The sequence below is a fragment of the Coregonus clupeaformis genome, chromosome 26, assembly GCF_020615455.1.
Source record: "Coregonus clupeaformis isolate EN_2021a chromosome 26, ASM2061545v1, whole genome shotgun sequence".
Taxonomy (NCBI): Eukaryota; Metazoa; Chordata; class Actinopteri; order Salmoniformes; family Salmonidae; genus Coregonus; species Coregonus clupeaformis.
The window spans coordinates 48,712,209-48,735,065 of record NC_059217.1 but is presented as its reverse complement, the minus strand read 5'-3'; the positions used below and the strand labels follow the sequence as shown (position 1 = coordinate 48,735,065).

The 22,857-nt window shown below is 45.9% G+C and overlaps 1 protein-coding gene across 1 annotated transcript in view; it reads left to right on the top strand.

Annotated features, from left to right (window-relative positions):
* iqch (IQ motif containing H) overlaps nucleotides 1-22,857 on the top strand; it is a 126,833-nt gene that overhangs the window by 38,560 nt on the left and 65,416 nt on the right. Inside the window, exons 13-15 of the mRNA XM_045207903.1 lie at nucleotides 2,792-3,060; nucleotides 11,106-11,378; nucleotides 18,459-18,647. Coding sequence (XP_045063838.1) covers nucleotides 2,792-3,060; nucleotides 11,106-11,378; nucleotides 18,459-18,647 — 731 coding nt within the window. The remainder of the gene's footprint in view (nucleotides 1-2,791; nucleotides 3,061-11,105; nucleotides 11,379-18,458; nucleotides 18,648-22,857) is intronic.

The following is a 22,857-nucleotide window of genomic DNA, read 5'->3' as shown; positions in this document are numbered from 1 at the left end:
AGTCCTGTAGGAAAACCTGGTTCAGTCTGCTTTCCACCAGACACTGGGAGACTAGAGGAAAACCTGGTTCAGTCTGCTTTCCACCAGACACTGGGAGACTAGAGGAAAACCTGGTTCAGTCTGCTTTCCACCAGACACTGGGAGACTAGAGGAAAACCTGGTTCAGTCTGCTTTCCACCAGACACTGGGAGACTAGAGGAAAACCTGGTTCAGTCTGCTTTCCACCAGACACTGGGAGTCTAGAGGAAAACCTGGTTCAGTCTGCTTTCCACCAGACACTGGGAGACTAGAGGAAAACCTGGTTCAGTCTGCTTTCCACCAGACACTGGGAGACTAGAGGAAAACCTGGTTCAGTCTGCTTTCCACCAGACACTGGGAGACTAGAGGAAAACCTGGTTCAGTCTGCTTTCCACCAGACACTGGGAGACTAGAGGAAAACCTGGTTCAGTCTGCTTTCCACCAGACACTGGGAGTCTAGAGGAAAACCTGGTTCAGTCTGCTTTCCACCAGACACTGGGAGACTAGAGGAAAACCTGGTTCAGTCTGCTTTCCACCAGACACTGGGAGACTAGAGGAAAACCTGGTTCAGTCTGCTTTCCACCAGACACTGGGAGACTAGAGGAAAACCTGGTTCAGTCTGCTTTCCACCAGACACTGGGAGCCATTCAGCAGGACAATAAACTAAAACACAAGGCCAAATCTACACGACATTGAATGTTCCTGAATGGCCTAGTTACAGTTTTGACTTAAATCTGCTTGAAAATCTCTGGCAAGACTTAAAAATGGCTTCCTAGCAAAGATCAACAACCAATTTGACAGAGCTTGAAGAATTTAAAAAATAATAATGGGCAAATATTGTACAATCCAGATGTGCAAAGCTCTTAACTATTTACCCCAAAAGACACAGCTGTAATCACTGCCAAAGGTGTTTCTAACATGTATTGTCTCAGGGGGGTGAATACTTATCTAATCAAGATATATTAGTGTTTTATTTTTCATAAATGTTAGAATTTTTCTTCCACTTTGACATTACAGAGTATTTTGTGTAGATCGTTGACCAAATATTACAATTCAATCTATTTTAATCCCACTTTGTAACACAACAAAATGTGGAAAAAGTCAAGGGGTGTGAATACTTTCTGAAGGCCCTGTACATCAGTGTAGGGGGAGGGATTTCTCGCTGATTTAATTGGCGTGAAAAGCTTTGCTAGGAGCGAGAAATGGATCACAACCCAATCTTTTCAAGATATCTTTTTCAGGAGCAGTTAGATGGGCGATCTTGGCGTTACTTCCCATCTTAGTCAGAATCCGCGGTCCTAAAGATGGTGGACACAACAAAATCGAACGCAAACGTGATGTCGCTGGGCCCTATGAATACACCGTATTTACACTGTATTCAACAACACACCATCTCAATACTCACGCTATACACACAATCACTCATGTCTATACACCATGTCTCCATCTATGCCACTTAGAAGACACATTTATCCAAAGTGACTTGACGCACAGTGAGCGCATACATTTGCATTAGTATGTACGTGTTAGATCCCTAGGAGAATTGAACCCACAGCCATGTTGTTGCAAGCAGCACGATCTTACCAACTGAGCCATACAGGATGGCCCACAGCTCCTGTAAACCCTGATATCTCCACTGCTCTGCTGTGATCTGAGTTGTGGAGGTGATCGATGTGTCTCTGTGTGTAGATAAGAACGTGGAGGTGATCTGTGTGTCTCTGTGTGGAGGTGATCTGTGTGTCTCTGTGTGGAGGGGATCTATGTGTCTCTGTGTGGAGGTGATCTATGTGTCTCTGTGTGGAGGTGATATGTGTGTCTCTGTGTGGAGGTGATCTGTGTGTCTCTGTGTGGAGGTGATCTGTGTGTCTCTGTGTGGAGGTGATCTGTGTGTCTCTGTGTGGAGGTGATCTGTGTGTCTCTGTGTGTAGATAAGAACATGGAGGTGATCTGTGTGTCTCTGTGTGGAGGTGATCTGTGTGTCTCTGTGTGGAGGTGATCTGTGTGTCTCTGTGTGTAGATAAGAACGTGGAGGTGATCTATGTGTCTCCTGTGCGTAGATGAGAATGTGGAGGTGATCTATGTGTCTCTGTGTGGAGGTGATCTGTGTGTCTCTGTGTGGAGGTGATCTATGTGTCTCTGTGTGGAGGTGATCTATGTGTCTCTGTGTGTAGATGAGAACGTGGAGGTGATCTATGTGTCTCTGTGTGGAGGTGATCTATGTGTCTCTGTGTGGAGGTGATCTATGTGTCTCTGTGTGGAGGTGATCTGTGTATCTCTGTGTGTAGATAAGAACGTGGAGGTGATCTATGTGTCTCCTGTGCGTAGATGAGAACGTGGAGGTGATCTATGTGTCTCCTGTGTGGAGGTGATCTATGTGTCTCCTGTGTGGAGGTGATCTATGTGTCTCTGTGTGTAGATGAGAAAGTGGAGGTGATCTATGTGTCTCCTGTGTGGAGGTGAGAACGTGGAGGTGATCTATGTGTCTCCTGTGTGTAGATGAGAACATGGAGGTGATCTATGTGTCTCTGTGTGTAGATGAGAACGTGGAGGTGATCTATGTGTCTCCTGTGTGTAGATGAGAACGTGGAGGTGATCAATGTGTCTCCTGTGTGGAGGTGATCTATGTGTCTCCTGTGTGGAGGTGATCTATGTGTCTCCTGTGTGTAGATGAGAACGTGGAGGTGATCTATGTGTCTCCTGTGTGGAGGTGATCTATGTGTCTCCTGTGTGTAGATGAGAACGTGGAGGTGATCTATGTGTCTCCTGTGTGTAGATGAGAACGTGGAGGTGATCTATGTGTCTCCTGTGCGTCTGGGAGACGACCTGTTCCAATATTACACCAGACTGCTGGGCTTGCAACCGGGAGGCCAGGGAGGGCTCCAGAGGGCCACAGTAGGTCCAGAGGACAGAGGAGGGCTCCAGGGGGCCACAGTAGGTCCAGAGGACAGAGGGGGAGGAGGGGCCAGGACCACCACCACCCAGGCCTCCTCCTGCACCAAACGCTTCACCATCCTCATGCCTGACGCGCTGGAAGACTTCCCGGTAAGAAGGAGACTCAGCGGGTGCTGTGGCACACATCACATTTACACATAACACATAGACTACATTTAATAATTTTACCAAAGAGATTTGATCCATTATAGAATAAGGGTAGCCTCGCACGACCATCCTGTTCTCGCAAGCTTACATTCTGTTTGGCTATGAAGTGAAGTGAAACCAAAGGAGTGCAGCGGTCAGGATGGTGGAATCAGGCAGCGGTCAGGATGGTGGAATCAGGCAGCGGTCAGGATGGTGAATCAGGCAGCGGTCAGGATGGTGGAATCAGGCAGCGGTCAGGATGGTGAATCAAGCAGCGGTCAGGATGGTGAATCAGGCAGCGGTCAGGATGGTGGAATCAGGCAGCGGTCAGGACGGTGGAATGAGGCTAGAATAAGGGTGCACCTGTCAAAATGTTTTCTCTTGCTTATTTGTACATTTATTGAATTCAATAAGTAATGCATTCCCTATAGATGTAAAATTGTACCAGAGATTTTATTTCATGACCGAAGAATGTGCTCTCAAACTGTTGTTGACTGAGAGAGCAACATTCCTTTGTGTGTGTATTTGAAAGTGCAGTTTGAATATGCTCCCCTAGGGGGCGCCAGAGGAGGTGTAGTTTGGTCTGATCTGGGAGGATAATGGGAGGATGCAGTGTACTGTACACTCTGAAACAGTTGCATTTTATTAATCTGCATCAGGCATTTCTATTACCTTCTAATGAGTTTCATATTAAGACATTTAGGATAATAAATAAGGTAAACATATTATAACTGAACGGATACTAATGTATTCATAATTAATTTAACAGTATTATTTCATGGTTTCCTCGTTCTACTAGTTCTGTCCAATGAATAATTAAAGAACATTTTTAATGGGAATTTTGAATTTCTGTTCTAGTTTAAAGGTTAATTCAAACTGACTTAATTGATGCTGCTAATTAATCACTGATGTTACAATGTTATGGGGGGAGAAGGGGCCTGGACCACCACAGTTAGCTACTTCCTCTACCCTCCGTTCTGTTAGGGGGAGAAGGGGCCGGGACCACCACAGTTAGCTACTTCCTCTACCCTCCGTTCTGTTAGGGGGAGAAGGGGCCGGGGGGCACCACAGTTAGCTACTTCATCTACCCTCCGTTCTGTTAGGGGGAGAAGGGGCCGGGGGGCACCACAGTTAGCTACTTCATCTACCCTCCGTTCTGTTAGGGGGAGAAGGGGCCGGGGGACCACCACAGTTAGCTACTTCCTCTACCCTCCGTTCTGTTAGGGGGAGAAGGGCCGGGGGGCACCACAGTTAGCTACTTCCTCTACCCTCCGTTCTGTTAGGGGGAGAAGGGGCCGGGACCACCACAGTTAGCTACTTCCTCTACCCTCCGTTCTGTTAGGGGGAGAAGTGGCCGGGGACCACCACAGTTAGCTACTTCCTCTACCCTCCGTTCTGTTAGGGGGAGAAGGGGCCGGGACCACCACAGTTAGCTACTTCCTCTACCCTCCGTTCTGTTAGGGGGAGAAGGGCCGGGGGGCACCACAGTTAGCTACTTCCTCTACCCTCCGTTCTGTTAGGGGGAGAAGGAGCCGGGACCACCACAGTTAGCTACTTCCTCTACCCTCCGTTCTGTTAGGGGAGAAGGGCCGGGGGCCACCACAGTTAGCTACTTCCTCTACCCTCCGTTCTGTTAGGGGAGAAGGGGCCGGGGCACCACAGTTAGCTACTTCCTCTACCCTCCGTTCTGTTAGGGGGAGAATGGGCCGGGGACCACCACAGTTAGCTACTTCCTCTACCCTCCGTTCTGTTAGGGGGAGAAGGGGCCGGGACACCACAGTTAGCTACTTCCTCTACCCTCCGTTCTGTTAGGGGGAGAAGGAGCCGGGACCACCACAGTTAGCTACTTCCTCTACCCTCCGTTCTGTTATGGGGAGAAGGGGCCGGGACCACCACAGTTAGCTACTTCCTCTACCCTCCGTTCTATTGGCCAATGTGCAATCACTATTGAATGAAGTGGAGGAGCTCCGTTTGAGACGATCCTATCAACGTGATCTGAAGAACTGTAATATCCTATGTTTTTCAGAGTCGTGGCTGAACGAGGACATGGTAAATATAAATCTTGCTGGACAGAACGGTGGCGTCGAGGAAGCTCAGGGGAGGGGGTGTGTGTCTCTTTGTTAACAACAGCTGGTACTAATATTAAGAAAGTCTTGAGGTTCTGCTCGCCTGAGTAAGAATAACTCATAGTGGGGCGGCAGGTAGCCTAGCGGTTAAGAGCGTGGGTGGGGGCAGTAACCGAAAGGTCGCTGGTTCAAATCCCAGAGCTGGCATGGTGGGGGAAAAAAACTGCTGTTCTTCCCTTGAGCAAGGCAGTTAATCCCCAACAACTGCTCCCCGGGCACCGATCACATCGATTAAGGCACCTCTCTCATTGTCACGCCCTGGCCTTGAGAGGCCTGTTGTCTTTAGTTGGTTTGGTCAGGGCGTGAGTTTCTATGTTATATATTCTATGTTCTAGTTAGTCTATTTCTATGTTGCAGTGCTAGGTTGTGTGTTTCTATGTTTGGCCGGGTGCGGTTCCCAATCAGAGACAGCTGTCTCCCGTTGTCTCTGATTGGGGATCATCCTTAGGTAGCCCATTGCCTACTGTGTATTGTGGGATCTTGTTCCTGTCAGTCTGGACTTTGTTTCTTGTTTTGTTGTATGTTTATTGAGTAATCAACATGTACACTTTTCACGCTGCACCTTGGTCCGACCCGTCTCTCAACGTTCGTGACAGAAGATCCCACCAAACGAGGACCAAGCAGCGTGGCCAGGAGGAGCAAACACCCGGGACACAGCGGGAGGCTACGTTGGTAGATGTCCTCCTCGGTTGGGGGGAAAATCACAGAGGAGGAGGCCGTCCGTTACGGTAAGGCAATGAAGGAGGAAGCCCGGGTAGGAGAAGATCAACGGCGACATCAACGAAGCCGGCCGAATTGGAAGCCCGAGAAGCAGCCCCAAGAAAATTTTAGGGGGGGGGGGGCTCACGGGGTGGACGACGAGGCAGCAGGAGGCCGGGAAAGGGCTGACTAGAGAGGAGGAGGCCGCTATTCTAGAGGTCCTCCAAGACCTGCGGATCGAGAGTCTGAGAGAGGAGGCCACCACGTTACGGGGGCTGTTAGATCAGAGGGAGCAGGAGTTATCCGTTCAGAGGGAGGCGCTACAGGAGGCTCAAAGGGAGAAGGAAGTAGTGGAGTCACGGAGAGAGGAGCTGGTCAGGCAACAGAAGGAGCGTGTGTTCATAGAGGAACCTAGGTATGCGGAGATACGCACTGTGTCGCCAGTGCGCATTCACAGCCCAGTGCGTCCTGTGCCAGCGCCCCGCACGTGCCGTGCGAAAGTGGGCATCCAGCCAGGACGGGTTGTGCCAGCTGTACACTCCAGACCTCCAGTACGCCTCCACGGTCCAGTATATCCTGCTCCGGTTCTACGCACTGTGTCACCAGTGCGCCTCACCAGTCCAGTACGGCCCGTGCCTGCTCCTCGCACCAGACCAGTGGTGCGTTTTCCCAGTCCGGCCCGGCCCGTGCCTGCTCCTCGCACCAGACCTCGCACCAGACCAGTGGTGCGTGTTCCCAGTCCAGTACGGCACGTGCCTGCTCCTCGCACCAGACCTCGCACCAGACCAGTGGTGCGTGTTCCCAGTCCGGCCCGGCCCGTGCCAGCTCCTCGCACCAGACCTCGCACCAGACCAGTGGTGCGTGTTCCCAGTCCGGCCCGGCCCGTGCCTGCTCCTCGCACCAGACCTCGCACCAGACCTGTGGTGCGTGTCCCCAGGCCGGCCCGGCCCGTTCCTGCTCCTCGCACCAGACCTGTGGTGCGTGTCTCCAGTCCGGCTCGGCCCGTTCCTGCTCCTCGCACCAGACCAGTGGTGCGTGTCCCCAGGCCGGCCCGGCCCGTTCCACCGGTACCAGTCCAGCTCCGGTCAGCGGCTCCATTCCGGAGCCAGAGAAATCCGCTCCACCGGTACCTGATCCAGCTCCGGTCAGCGGTTCCACTCCGGAGCCAGAGCAGTCCGCTCCACCGGTGCCTAGTCCAGCTCCGGTCACCTGCTCCACTCCGGAGCCAGAGCAGTCTGCTCCACCGGTGCCCAGTCCAGCTCCGGTCACCGGTGCCCAGTCCAGCTCCAGTCAGCGGCTCCACTCCAGAGTCAGAGCATTCCGCTCCACCGGGGTCCAGTCCAGCTCCGGTCAGCTGCTCCACTCCAGAGCCAGAGCAATCCGCTCCACCGGTGCCTGATCCAGCTCCGGTCAGCGGCTCCATTCCGGAGCCAGAGCAGTCCGCTCCACCGGGACCCAGTTCAGCTCCGGTCAGCGGCTCTACTCTGGGTCCAGACGTCAGCCCCTCTCCAGGGTCGTGGTCTCCCACACCAGGGTCCAGACAGGGCTTGGTGCATCACGCACCAGGGTCCAGACAGGGCTTGGTGCATCGCAGGGGGATTGCCGATCCAGGCCCAGACGTCAGCCCCTCTCCAGGTTCGGGGTCTCCCACACCAGGGTCCAGACAGGGCTTGGTGCATTGTGGAGGGATTGCCGATCCAGGCCCAGACGTCAGCACCTCTCCAGGTCCGGGGTCTGAAAATGCTCACTCAGTCCTAGTGGCCGGTGACTTTAATGCAGGAAAACTGAAATCTTTTTTTACCTAATTTCAACCAGCATGTCACCTGTGCAACTAGAGGCAAAAAAACTCACCTTTACTCCACACACAGAGACGCATACAAAGCTCTCCCTCAACCTCCTTTTGGTTTAATCTGAACATAACTCTATCCTACTGCTTACAAGCAAAAACTCAAACAGGAAGTACCAGTGACGCGCTCAAGCCGGAAGTGGTCAGAGGGAGAGGATGCTAAGCTACAGGACTGTTCCGCTAGCACAGACTCGAATACTGTATGTTCTGGGATTCATCCGATGGCATTGAGGAGTTTATCACATCAGTCACCGGCTTCATTAATAAGTGCATTGACGACGTCATCCCCACAGTGGCCGTGCGTACATATCCCTACCAGAAACCATGGATTACAGGCAACATCCGCATTGAGCTAAAGACTAGAGCTGCCACTTTCAAGGAGCGGGACACTAATCCGGACACTTATAAGACGAACCATCAAACAGGAAAAGTATTACATTTACATTTTAGTCATTTAGCAGACGCTCTTATCCAGAGCGACTTACATGAGCAATTAGGGTTAAGTGCCTTGCTCAAGGGCACATCGACAGATTTTTCACCTAGTCGGCTCGGGGATTAGAACCAGCGACCTTTCGGTTACTGGCACAACGCTCTTAACCACTAAGCTACCTGCCGCCCAATTATCAATACAGGACCAAGATCAAATCCTACTACACCGGCTCTGGCGCTCGTTGGATGTGGCAGGGCTTGCAAACTATTACAGATTACAAAGGGAAACCCAGCCACGAGCTGTCCAGTGACATGAGCCTACCAGAAGAGCTAAATACCTTCTATGCTAGGCAAGCAACACTGAACCAATGCATGAGAGCACCAGCTGTTCCGGACGACTGTGAGATCACGCTTTCCGTAGCCGACGTGAGTCAGACCTTTAAACAGGTTAACATTCAAAAGGCCGCAGGACAGACGGATTACCAGGATGTGTACTCAGAGCATGGTCTGACCAACTGGCAAGTGTCTTCACTGACATTTTCTAACTCTCTCTGACCCAGTTTGTAATACCTACATGTTTCAAGCAGACCACCATAGTCCCTGTACCCAAGAACTCCAGGTAACCTGTCTAAATTATTATCGCCCCATAGCACTCACATCTGTAGCTATGAAATGCTTTGACAGGCTGGTCATGGCTCACATCAACACCATCATCCCAGAAAACCTAGACCGACTCCAATTTGCATTCCGCCCCAACAGATCCACAGATGACGCAATCTTTATTGCACTCTACACTGCCCTTTCCCACCTGGACAAAATGAACACCTATGTGAGAATGCTGTTCATTGTCCACAGCTCAGCATTCAACACTATAGTGCTCTCCAAGCTCTTCACTAAACTAAGGACCCTGGGATTAAACACCTCCCTCTGCAACTGGATCCTGGACTTCCTGACGGGCCGCCCCCAGGTGATAAGGGTAGGCAACAAAACAGCCAAACTGACCCTCAACACGGGGACCCCTCAGGGGTGCGTGCGTAGTCCCCTCCTGTACTCCCTGGTCCCCCACGACTGCGTGGCCGCGCATGACTCCGACATAATCATTAAGTTTTCAGACGACACGAAGATGGTAGGCCTGATCACAGACGACGATGAGAAAGCCTACAGAAAGGAGGTCAGAGACCTGGCAGGGTGGTGCCAGGACAACAACCTCTCCTTCAACGTCAACAAGACAAAGGAGCTGATCGTGGACTACAGGAAATGGAGGGGCTGTAGAGGAGCAGGTCGAGGGCTTCAAGTTCCTCGGTGTCCACATCACTAAGGATCGATCATGGTCCAAACACACCAACATAGTTGTGACGAGGGCACGACAACACCTCTTCCTCCTCAGGAGGCTGAAAAAAATTGGCAGGGGCCCTCAGAACCTCAAAAGGTTTTACAGCTGCACCATTGAAAGCATATTGACTGGCTGCTTCACAAATTGGTATGGCAACTTCTTGGCATTCGACAGAAAGGCGCTACAGAGGGTAGTGCGTACAGCCCAGTACATCACTGGGGCTGAGCTCCCTGCCATCCAGGACCTCTATACCAGGCGGTGTCAGAGGAAGGCCCTAAAAATGGTCATAGACTCCAGCCACCCAAGTCATAGACTGTTCTCTCTGTTACCCCATGGCAAGCAGTACCGATGCACCAAGTCTGGAACCAACAGGACCCTGAACAGCTGCAACCCCAAGCCATAAGACTACTAAACATACTGTAGTTAGTTAAATAGTTAACCAATAGCTGCTGTTACTGTTTATTATCTATCCTGTTGCCTAGTCACTTTATCCCTACCTACAGTTGAAATCGGAAGTTTACATACACCTTAGCCAAATGCATTTAAACTCAGTTTTTCACAATTCCTGACATTTAATCCTAGTAAAAATTGCCTGTCTTAGGTCAGTTAGGATCACCACTTTATTTTAAGAATGTGAAATGTCAGAATAATAATAGAGATAATTATTTATTTCAGCTTTTATTTCTTTCATCACATTCCCAGTGGGTCAGAAGTTTACATACACTCAATTAGTATTTGGTAGCATTGCCTTTTTAAATTGTTTAACTTGGGTCAAACGTTTCGAGTAGCCTTCCACGAGCTTCCCACAATAAGTTGGGTGAATTTTGTCCCATTCCTCCTGACAGAGCTGGTGTAACGGAGTCCGGTTTGTAGGCCTCCTTGCTCGCACACGCTTTTTCAGTTCTGCCCACACATTTTCTATAGGATTGAGGTCAGGGCTTTGTGATGGCCACCTCAATACCTTGACTTTGTTGTCCTTAAGCCATTTTGCCACAACTTTGGAAGTATGCTTTGGGTCATTGTCCATTTGGAAGACCCATTTGCAACCAAGCATTAACTTCCTGACTGATGTCTTGAGATGTTGCTTCAATATATCCACATAATTTTCCTTCCTCATGATGCAATCTATTTTGTGAAGTGCACCAGTCCCTCCTGCAGCAAAGCACCCCCACAGCATGATGCTGCCACCCCCGTGCTTCACGGTTGGGATGGTGTTCTTCACAAAATAGATTGCATCATGAGGAAGGAAAATTTGGGATTGGGATGGTCGTTATGTATAAAAATAATTATGCACTCACTAACTGGTTGGTTTACTCCTTGTGTTATTATTTTTTCTCTTTGCATTGTTGGGAAGGGCCTAGTAGGAAACTACAAAAAAGTAGAACTTAGTAAAAACTTTAGTAAAACAAAAATGTGACCTACTAGCGTGGCTCAGGTTGGTTAGCCAGTGGCCATAATCGTTAAATTCCATCCCTGCATGTACCTGTCTGGAGAGGTTAGAGAGGAAGGCCAGTATCCAGAGGGCTGCCGGTCACAAGACAAATAGACTTCTTCCTCTTCCTCTCCTCTCATCTAGACCCACAACATGTGTCTGTCCACGTTGTTGAAGTACAGCCCTCGGACCCTGCGACGCATCCGTAACCTGATCCAGGGCCAGCAGGCCTTCATGGTGGGTGGTGTTACCCACTTAGATGACCTGGCGGTGGCGGATGAGCTGGGGGTTCCCCTCCTGGGGCCAGAGCCTGCTGTGGCCCAGCTCTACAGCACCAAGTCTGGAGGCAGGAGGATCTTTACTGGCGCAGGGGTCACCGTGCCCCCAGGGCAGTGGGACATATACTCCTTACAACAGGTATTTTTCTCTCTCTCTCTCTCTCTCTCTCTCTCTCTCTCTCTCTCTCTCTCTCTCTCTCTCTCTCTCTCTCTCTCTCTCTCTCTCTCTCTCTCTCTCTCTCTCTCTCTCTCTCTCTCTCTCTCTCTCTCTCTCTCTCTCTCTCTCTCTCTCTCTCTCTCTCTCTCTCTCTCTCTCTCTCTCTCTCTCTCTCTCTCTCTCTCTCTCTCTCTCTCTCTCTCTCTCTCTCTCTCTCTCTCTCTCTCTCTCTCTCTCTCTCTCTCTCTCTCTCTCTCTCTCTCTCTCTCTCTCTCTCTCTCTCTCTCTCTCTCTCTCTCTCTCTCTCTCTCTCTCTCTCTCTCTCTCTCTCTCTCTCTCTCTCTCTCTCTCTCTCTCTCTCTCTCTCTCTCTCTCTCTCTCTCTCTCTCTCTCTCTCTCTCTCTCATTACATTCAAAGGGCTTTATTGGCATGGGAAACATATGTTAACATTACCAAAGCAAGCGAAATAGATAATAAACAAAAGTTAAATAAACATCAAAAATGAACAGTAAACATTGAACTCACAAAAGTTTCAAAACAATAGAGACATTTCAAATGTCATATTATGACTATGTACAGTGTTGTAACCATGTGCAACTATCTACAAATATTTACAAATAAATTGTATTTACTATGGTGTTTGTTCTTCACTGGTTGCCCTTTTCTTGTGGCAACAGGTCACAAATCTTGCTGCTGTGATGGCACACTGTGGTATTTCACCTAATAGATATGGGAGTTTATCAAAATTGGAAGAAAAAAAATTTGAATTCTTTGTGGGTCTGTGTAATCTGAGGAAAATATGTGTCTCTAATATGGTCATACATTTGGCAGGAGGTTAGGAAGTGCAGCTCAGTTTCCACCTCATTTTGTGGGAAGTGTGCACATAGCCTGTCTTCTCTTGAGAGACAGGTCTTCCTACGGCGGTCTCTCTCAATAGCAAGGCTATGCTCACTGAGTCTGTACATAGTCAAAGATTTCTCTTAATTTGGGTCAGTCACAGTGGTCAGATATTCTGCCACTGTGTACTCTCTGTTTAGGGCCAGATAGCATTCCAGTTTGCTCTGTTTTTGTTTAATTCTTTCCAATGTTTAAAGTAATTCTCTTTTAGTTTTCTCATGATTTGGTTGTGTCTAATTGTGTTGTTGTCCTGGGGCTCTGTGGGGTCTGTTTGTGTTTGTGAACAGAGCCCCAGGACCAGCTTGCTTAGGGGACTCTTCTCCAGGTTCATCTCTCTGTAGGTGATGGCTTTGTTATGGAAGGTTTGGGAATCGCTTCCTTTTAGGTGGTTGTAGAATTTAACGGCTTTATTCTGTATTTTGATAATTAGCGGGTTTTGTCCTAATTCTGCTCTGCATGCATTATTTGGTGTTTTACGTTGTACACTGAGGATGTTTTTGCAGAATTCTGCATGCAGTCTCAATTTTGTGTTTGTCCCATTTTGTGAATTCTTGGTTGGTGAGCGGACCCCATACCTCACAACCATAAAGGGCAATGGGTTATATAACTGATTCAAGTATTTTTAGCCAGATCCTAATTGGGATGTCGAATTTTATGTTCCTTTTGATGGCGTAGAAGGCCCTTCTTGCCTTGTCTCTCAGATCGTTCACAGCTTTGTGGAAGTTACCTGTGGCGCTGATGTTTAGGCCGAGGTAGGTATAGTTTTTTGTGTGCTCTAGGGCAACGGTGTCTAGATGGAATTTGTATTTGTGGTCCTGGCAACTGGACCTTTTTTGGAACACCATTATTTTTGTCTTACTGAGATTTACTGTCAGGGCCCAGGTCTGACAGAATATGTGCAGAAGATCTACAGTGAGGGAAAAAAGTATTTGATCCCCTGCTGATTTTGTACGTTTGCCCACTGACAAAGACATGATCAGTCTATAATTTTAATGGTAGGTTTATTTGAACAGTGAGAGACAGAATAACAACAACAAAAATCCAGAAAAACGCATGTCAAAAATGTTATGAATTGATTTTCATTTTAAGTATTTGACCCCTCTGCAAAACATGACTTAGTACTTGGTGGCAAAACCCTTGTTGGCAATCACAGAGGTCAGACGTTTCTTGTAGTTGGCCACCAGGTTTGCACACATCTCAGGAGGGATTTTGTTCCACTCCTCTTTGCAGATCTTTTCCAAGTCATTAAGGTTTCGAGGCTGACGTTTGGCAACTCGAACCTTCAGCTCCCTCCACAGATTTTCTATGGGATTAAGGTCTGGAGACTGGCTAGGCCACTCCAGGACCTTAATGTGCTGCTTCTAGAGCCATTCCTTTGTTGCCTTGGCCGTGTGTTTTGGGTCATTGTCATGCTGGAATAACCATCCACGACCCATTTTCAATGCCCTGGCTGAGGGAAGGAGGTTCTCACCCAAGATTTGACGGTACAGGGCCCAGTCCATCGTCCCTTTGATGCGGTGAAGTTGTCCTGTCCCCTTAGCAGAAAAACACCCCCAAAGCATAATGTTTCCACCTCCATGTTTGACGGTGGGGATGGTGTTCTTGGGGTCATAGGCAGCATTCCTCCTCCTCCAAACATGGAGAGTTGAGTTGATGCCAAAGAGCTCGATTTTGGTCTCATCTGACCACAACACTTTCACTCAGTACTCCTCTGAATCATTCAGATGTTCATTGGCAAACTTCAGACGGGCCTGTATATGTGCTTTCTTGAGCAGGGGGACCTTGCGGGCGCTGCAGGATTTCAGTCCTTCACGGCTTAGTGTGTTACCAATTGTTTTCTTGGTGACTATGGTCTCAGCTGCCTTGAGATCATTGACAAGATCCTTCCGTGTAGTTCTGGGCTGATTCCTCACCGTTCTCAACTCCACGAGGTGAGATCTTGCATGGAGCCCCAGGCCGAGGGAGATTGACAGTTCTTTTGGGTTTCTTCCATTTACGAATAATCGCACCAACTGTTGTCACCTTCTCACCAAGCTGCTTGGCGATGGTCTTGTAGCCCATTCCAGCCTTGTGTAGGTCTACAATCTTGTCCCTGACATCCTTGGAGAGCTCTTTGGTCATGGCCATGGTGGAGAGTTTGGAATTTGATTGATTGATTGCTTCTGTGGACAGGTGTCTTTTATACAGGTAACAAACTGAGATTAGGAGCACTCCCTTTAAGAGTGTGCTCCTAATCTCAGCTCGTTACCTGTATAAAAGACACCTGGGAGCCAGAAATCTTTCTGATTGAGAGGGGGTCAAATACTTATTTCCCTCATTAAAATGCAAATCAATTTATAACATTTTTGACATGCGTTTTTCTGGATTTTTTTGTTGTTATTCTGTCTCTCACTGTTCAAATAAACCTACCATAAAAATTATAGACTGATCATTTCTTTGTCAGTGGGCAAACGTACAAAATCATCAGGGGATCAAATACTTTTTTCCCTCACTGTAGGTGCTGCTGTAGGCCCTCCTTGGTTGGGGTCAGCAGCACCAGATCATCAGCAAACAGTAGACATTTGACTTCAGATTCTAGTAGGCCTTTTATAATGTCGTATGTTTTTCCCCCAACCCCACTTTCCATCAATTTGTATAGCAGACCCTCATGCCAAATTGAGTCAAAAGCTTTTTTGAAATGAGAATGAGAAGACTTTGCCTTTGTTTTGGTTTGTTTGTTTTTCAGTTAGGGTGTGCAGGGTGAATACGTGGTCTATCGTACTGTAAATTGGTAGAAAGACAATTTGACATTTGCTCAGTACATTGTTTTCACTGAGGAAATGAACTAGCCTGCTGTTAATGATAATGCAGAGGATTTTCCCAAGGTTGCTGTTGACGCATATCCCACGGTAGTTATTGGGGTCAAATTTGTCTCCACTTTTGTGGATTGGGGTGATCAGTCCTTGGTTCCAAATATTGGGGAAGATGCCAGAGCTAAGGATGATGTTAAAGAGTTTAATTATAGCCAATTGGAATTTGTGGTCTGGATATTTGATTTTTTCACTTAGGATACCATCAACACCACAGGCCTTTTTGGGTTGGAGGGTTTGTATTTTGTCCTGTAGTTCATTCAATGTAATTGGAGAATCCAGTGGTAGTCTTTAATAGCTGATTCAAAGTGTTGTAATTGATCATGTATATATTTTTGCTGTTTGTTCTTTGTTATAGGGCCAAAAAGATTGGAGAAGTGGTTTATCCATATCTCCGTTTTTTTTGTGTGTTCCAATTTTCCCAGAAGTGGTTCGATCCCAGTAAAGCAATGAAAAGAATCAAGCATCCCGGAAAAGTGTGAAAAATAGCCCACGTTAACATATGTAGCTTAAGAAACAAGGTTAATGAAATCAGTAATTTGCTAATAACAGATGACATTCATATTCTGACAATCTCTGAAACTCCCTTAGATAATACCTTTGATGATACAGTGGTAGCAATACATGGTTATAAGATCTACAGAAAATACAGAAATGCCAATGGTGGAGGTGTTGCTGTTGATGTTCAGAACCACATTCATGTAAAGCTTATACATTTTAGTCATTTTAGCAGACGCTCTTATCCAGAGCGACTTACAGTTAGTGAGTGCATACATTATTTTTTTACTTTTTTAATTTTTTACTTTTTTAAACTTTTTTTTCATACTGGCCCCCCGTGGGAATCGAACCCACAACCCTGGCGTTGCAAACACCATGCTCTACCAACTGAGCTACATTATAGAGGATCTCATGTTAAATACTGTTGAAGTAATATGGCTACAGGTTCATCTGCCTCACCTAAAGCCCATTCTGGTGGGAAGCTGCTATAGACCCCCAAGTGCTAACAGTCAGTATCTGGATAACATGTGTGAAATGCTTGATAATGTATGTGATATCAATAGAGATATATACTTTCTGGGTGATTTAAATATTTACATCAAGCTGCCCACTCAAGAAAACGCTTCAAACTGTAACTAGTGCCTGCAACCTGGTTCAGGTTATCAATCAACCTACCAGGGTAGTTACAAACAGCACCAACATGTATTGATCACATCTTTACTGATGCTGCAGAAATTTGCTTTAAAGCAGTATCCAAATCCATCGGATGTAGTGATCACAATATAGTAGCCATATCTAGGAAAACCAACGTTTCAAAGGCAGAGCCTAATATAGTGTATAAGAGGTCATACAATAAGTTTGTAGTGATTCCTATGTTATTTATGTTAAGAATATTTGTTGGTCCGTGGTGTGTAATGAGGAGCAACCAGACGCTGCACTTGACACATTTATGAAATTGCTTATTCCAGTTACTAATAAGCATGCACCCATTAAGAAAATGACTGTAAAAACGGTTAAATCCCCGTGGATTGATGAGGAATTGAAAAATGGTATGGTTGAGAGGGATGAGGCAAAAGGAATGGCAAATAAGTCTGGCAGCACAACCGATTGGCAAACGTACTGCAAATTGTGAAATCATGCGACTAAACTGAATAAAAAGAACATTATGAAACTAAGATAAATGACATAAAGAATGATAGTAAAAAGCTTTGGAGCACCATAAATTAAATGTTGGGCAAAAAGGCAAACTCAGCTCCATCACTCATTGAATCAGATGGCTCATTCATCACAAAACCCACTGAGATTGCCAACTACTTTAATGAGTTTTTCATTGGCAAGATTAGCAAACTTGGGCATGACATGGGAGCAACAAACGCTGACACTACACATCCAAGTATAACTGATCAAATTATGAAAGACAAGTATTGTATTTTAGAATTCCATAAAGTGAGTGTGGAAGAAGTGAAACAAAATTTTTTGTCTATCAACAATAACAAGCCACCGGTGTCTGAAAACTTGGATGGAAAATTACTGAGGATAATAGCAGACGATATTGCCACTCCTATTTGCCATATCTTCAATCTAAGCCTACTAGAAAGTGTGTGCCCTCAGGCCTGGAGGGTTGCAAACGTAATAATCCAGGTAGAATCAGGAATTCCCCAGGGCAGCTGTCTAGGCCCCTTTACTTTTTTCAATCTTTACTAACGACATGCTAGTGTGTCTATGTATGCAGATGACTCAACACTATACACGTCAGCTACCACAGGGAGTGAAATCACTGCAACACTTAACAAAGAGCTGCAGTTAGTTTCAGAATGGGTGGCAAGGAATAAGTTAGTCCTAAATATTTTAAACTAAAAGCATTGTATTTGGGAAAAATCATTCACTAAACCCTAAACCTCAACTAAATATTGTAATAAAAATGTGGAATTTGTGCAAGTTGAGGAGACTAAACTGCTTGGAGTAACCCTGGATTGTAAACTGTCATGGTCAAAACATATTGATACAACAGTAGCTAGGATGGGGAGAAGTCTGTCCATAATAAATCACTGCTCTGCCTTTTTAACAACACTATCAGCAAGGCAGGTCCTACAGGCCCTAGTTTTGTCGCACCTGGACTACTGTTCAGTCAGGTGGTCAGGTGCCACAAAGAGGGACTTAGGAAAATTGCAATTGGCTCAGAACAGGGCAGCACGGCTGGCCCTTGGATGTACACAGAGAGCTAACATTAATTATATGCATGTCAGTCTCTCATGGTTCAAAATGGAGAAGAGATTGACTTCATCACTACTTGTTTTTGTAAGAAGTGTTGACATGCTGAATGCACCGAGGTGTCTGTTTTAAACTACTAGCACACAGCTCGGACACCCATGCATACCCCACAAGACATGCCATCAAAGGTCTCTTCACAATCCCCAAGAACAGACTCTGGGAGGTGCACAGTACTACATAGAGCCGTGACTACACAGAACTCTATTCCACATCAGGTAACTCATGCGAGCAGTAAAATTAGATTTAAAAAAAAAACAGATAAAAATACACATTATGGAACAGCGGGGACTGTGAAGAGACACACACAGGCACAGACTCACATACACATGATAAGACACTCACTCTACACACACGTACACATGGATATTGTATTGTAAATATTTGATAGTGGAGTAGTGGCCTGAGGGAACACACTAAATGTATTGGGTAAAGTGTTATGAAATATAATGTCATGTAATATTTTAAATTGGCAGCAGCTAATGGGGATCCTTAATAAATACAAATCTCTCTCTCTTTCTCTCTCTCTCCTCTCTCCTCTCTCCCCAGCTCCATGAAACCCTGGCCCAGCTGATGACAGACCACATGGAGGTGAGGCGCTGGCTCTTCAAGATGGACTCTGAGATGGGTGGGCGGGGCACAGCATACTGCGATGTGTCTCACCTGAGCTGCTCTACCTGGGCTCAGCAGGAGTACAGCCACCACAGTCCTGAACGCTGGAGGAAGGCCTGGGCTCAGGTAGGAACAATCACAATCTGCTACTCTATCACCTATCACACACTATGACCTTTCACCTGTCACCTCATTATTATAACCACAGTCCTGAATGCTGGCGGAAGGCCTGGGCTCAGGTAGGGTGGATCACCCTCTACCGCTGGAGCAATTTAGGGGTTAAGTGCCTAAACTGCTCACAGTCTAGGATTTGAAAACTATACGGTCTCACGGTCTAGGATTTGATAACTACAACCTGCCGGTTTCCAACTGTTACAATGTCCTAGTTATAGAAGTACAGACCATTAGTGACTCTTTCACTGCATACGTCACTGTAAGGTCAGAGAGTGGCATGTCCTGACTAATAGTCATCAAGGAGAATGAATGTCTTATCTTAACTAATAGTCTTAGTGTAGATCTCTGTGGTTAAGTATCCTCATCCTCCTCCCTAGAGCCACAAACAGCATTTAATAAACGACACAATGTACCGAATACCAACAACCATCATCCATTACTTAGGATAAAGCAGAGCCATTAGTTGGCTTTTATTTGGTGAGGAGAACAGCAAGTTGTCTGGTTGAATTCATCCACTCACTCACTGTGATAGACAGTGACAGGTTAGAGTTTACCTTAGAGACTGTTGCTCTTAGAATGTTAGACAGTGACAGGTTAGAGTTTACCTTAGAGACTGTTGCTCACTGTGTTAGACAGTGACAGGTTAGAGTTGACCTTAGAGACTGTTGCTCTTAGAATGTTAGACAGTGACAGGTTAGAGTTTACCTTAGAGACTGTTGCTCTTAGAATGTTAGACAGTGACAGGTTAGAGTTTACCTTAGAGACTGTTGCTCTTAGAATGTTAGACAGTGACAGGTTAGAGTTTACCTTAGAGACTGTTGCTCTTAGTGTTAGACAGTGACAGGTTAGAGTTTACCTTAGAGACTGTTGCTCTTAGAATGTTAGACAGTGACAGGTTAGAGTTTACCTTAGAGACTGTTGCTCACTGTGTTAGACAGTGACAGGTTAGAGTTTACCTTAGAGACTGTTGCTCTTAGAATGTTAGACAGTGACAGGTTAGAGTTTACCTTAGAGACTGTTGCTCACTGTGTTAGACAGTGACAGGTTAGAGTTGACCTTAGAGACTGTTGCTCTTAGAATGTTAGACAGTGACAGGTTAGAGTTTACCTTAGAGACTGTTGCTCTTAGAATGTTAGACAGTGACAGGTTCGAGTTTACCTAAGAGACTGTTGCTCACTGAGTTAGACAGTGACAGGTTAGAGTTGACCTTAGAGACTGTTGCTCTTAGAATGTTAGACAGTGACAGGTTAGAGTTTACCTTAGAGACTGTTGCTCTTAGAATGTTAGACAGTGACAGGTTAGAGTTTACCTAAGAGACTGTTGCTCTTAGAATGTTAGACAGTGACAGGTTAGAGTTTACCTTAGAGACTGTTGTTCACTGTGTTAGACAGTGACAGGTTAGAGTTTACCTTAGAGACTGTTGCTCTTAGAATGTTAGACAGTGACAGGTTAGAGTTTACCTTAGAGACTGTTGCTCACTGATGTTAGACAGTGACAGGTTAGAGTTTACCTTAGAGACTGTTGCTCTTAGAATGTTAGACAGTGACAGGTTAGAGTTTACCTTAGAGACTGTTGCTCTTAGAATGTTAGACAGTGACAGGTTAGAGTTTACCTTAGAGACTGTTGCTCTTAGAATGTTAGACAGTGACAGGTTAGAGTTTACCTTAGAGACTGTTGCTCTTAGAATGTTAGACAGTGACAGGTTAGAGTTTACCTTAGAGACTGTTGCTCTTAGAATGTTAGACAGTGACAGGTTAGAGTTTACCTTAGAGACTGTTGCTCTTAGAATGTTAGACAGTGACAGGTTAGAGTTTACCTTAGAGACTGTTGCTCACTGTGTTAGACAGTGACAGGTTAGAGTTTACCTTAGAGACTGTTGCTCTTAGAATGTTAGACAGTGACAGGTTAGAGTTTACCTTAGAGACTGTTGCTCTTAGAATGTTAGACAGTGACAGGTTAGAGTTTACCTTAGAGACTGTTGCTCTTAGAATGTTAGACAGTGACAGGTTAGAGTTTACCTTAGAGACTGTTGCTCTTAGAATGTTAGACAGTGACAGGTTAGAGTTTACCTTAGAGACTGTTGCTCTTAGAATGTTAGACAGTGACAGGTTAGAGTTTACCTTAGAGACTGTTGCTCTTAGAATGTTAGACAGTGACAGGTTAGAGTTTACCTTAGAGACTGTTGCTCTTAGAATGTTAGACAGTGACAGGTTAGAGTTTACCTTAGAGACTGTTGCTCACTGTGATAGACAGTGACAGGTTAGAGTTTACCTTATAGACTGTTGCTCTTAGAATGTTAGACAGTGACAGGTTAGAGTTTACCTTAGAGACTGTTGCTCTTAGAATGTTAGACAGTGACAGGTTAGAGTTTACCTTAGATACTGTTGCTTCACTGTGATAGACAGTGACAGGTTAGAGTTTACCTTATAGACTGTTGCTCTTAGAATGTTAGACAGTGACAGGTTAGAGTTTACCTTAGAGACTGTTGCTCTTAGAATGTTAGACAGTGACAGGTTAGAGTTTACCTTAGAGACTGTTGCTCACTGTGTTAGACAGTGACAGGTTAGAGTTTACCTTAGAGACTGTTGCTCTTAGAATGTTAGACAGTGACAGGTTAGAGTTTACCTTAGAGACTGTTGCTCACTGTGTTAGACAGTGACAGGTTAGAGTTTACCTTAGAGACTGTTGCTCTTAGAATGTTAGACAGTGACAGGTTAGAGTTTACCTAAGAGACTGTTGCTCTTAGAATGTTAGACAGTGACAGGTTAGAGTTGACCTTAGAGACTGTTGCTCTTAGAATGTTAGACAGTGACAGGTTAGAGTTTACCTTAGAGACTGTTGCTCTTAGAATGTTAGACAGTGACAGGTTAGAGTTTACCTTAGAGACTGTTGCTCACTGTGTTAGACAGTGACAGGTTAGAGTTGACCTTAGAGACTGTTGCTCTTAGAATGTTAGACAGTGACAGGTTAGAGTTGACCTTAGAGACTGTTGCTCTTAGAATGTTAGACAGTGACAGGTTAGAGTTGACCTTAGAGACTGTTGCTCTTAGAATGTTAGACAGTGACAGGTTAGAGTTTACCTTAGAGACTGTTGCTTACTGTGATAGACAGTGACAGGTTAGAGTTTACCTTATAGACTGTTGCTCTTAGAATGTTAGACAGTGACAGGTTAGAGTTTACCTTAGAGACTGTTGCTCTTAGAATGTTAGACAGTGACAGGTTAGAGTTTACCTTAGAGACTGTTGTTCACTGTGTTAGACAGTGACAGGTTAGAGTTTACCTTAGAGACTGTTGCTCTTAGAATGTTAGACAGTGACAGGTTAGAGTTTACCTTAGAGACTGTTGCTCTTAGAATGTTAGACAGTGACAGGATAGAGTTTACCTTAGAGACTGTTGCTCACTGTGTTAGACAGTGACAGGTTAGAGTTTACCTTAGAGACTGTTGCTCTTAGAATGTTAGACAGTGACAGGTTAGAGTTTACCTAAGAGACTGTTGCTCTTAGAATGTTAGACAGTGACAGGTTAGAGTTGACCTTAGAGACTGTTGCTCTTAGAATGTTAGACAGTGACAGGTTAGAGTTTACCTTAGAGACTGTTGCTCTTAGAATGTTAGACAGTGACAGGTTAGAGTTTACCTTAGAGACTGTTGTTCACTGTGTTAGACAGTGACAGGTTAGAGTTTACCTTAGAGACTGTTGCTCTTAGAATGTTAGACAGTGACAGGTTAGAGTTTACCTTAGACTGTTGCTCTTAGAATGTTAGACAGTGACAGGATAGAGTTTACCTTAGAGACTGTTGTTCACTGTGTTAGACAGTGACAGGTTAGAGTTTACCTTAGAGACTGTTGCTCTTAGAATGTTAGACAGTGACAGGTTAGAGTTTACCTTAGAGACTGTTGCTCACTGTGTTAGACAGTGACAGGTTAGAGTTTACCTTAGAGACTGTTGCTCTTAGAATGTTAGACAGTGACAGGTTAGAGTTTACCTAAGAGACTGTTGCTCTTAGAATGTTAGACAGTGACAGGTTAGAGTTGACCTTAGAGACTGTTGCTCTTAGAATGTTAGACAGTGACAGGTTAGAGTTTACCTTAGAGACTGTTGCTCTTAGAATGTTAGACAGTGACAGGTTAGAGTTTACCTTAGAGACTGTTGTTCACTGAGCA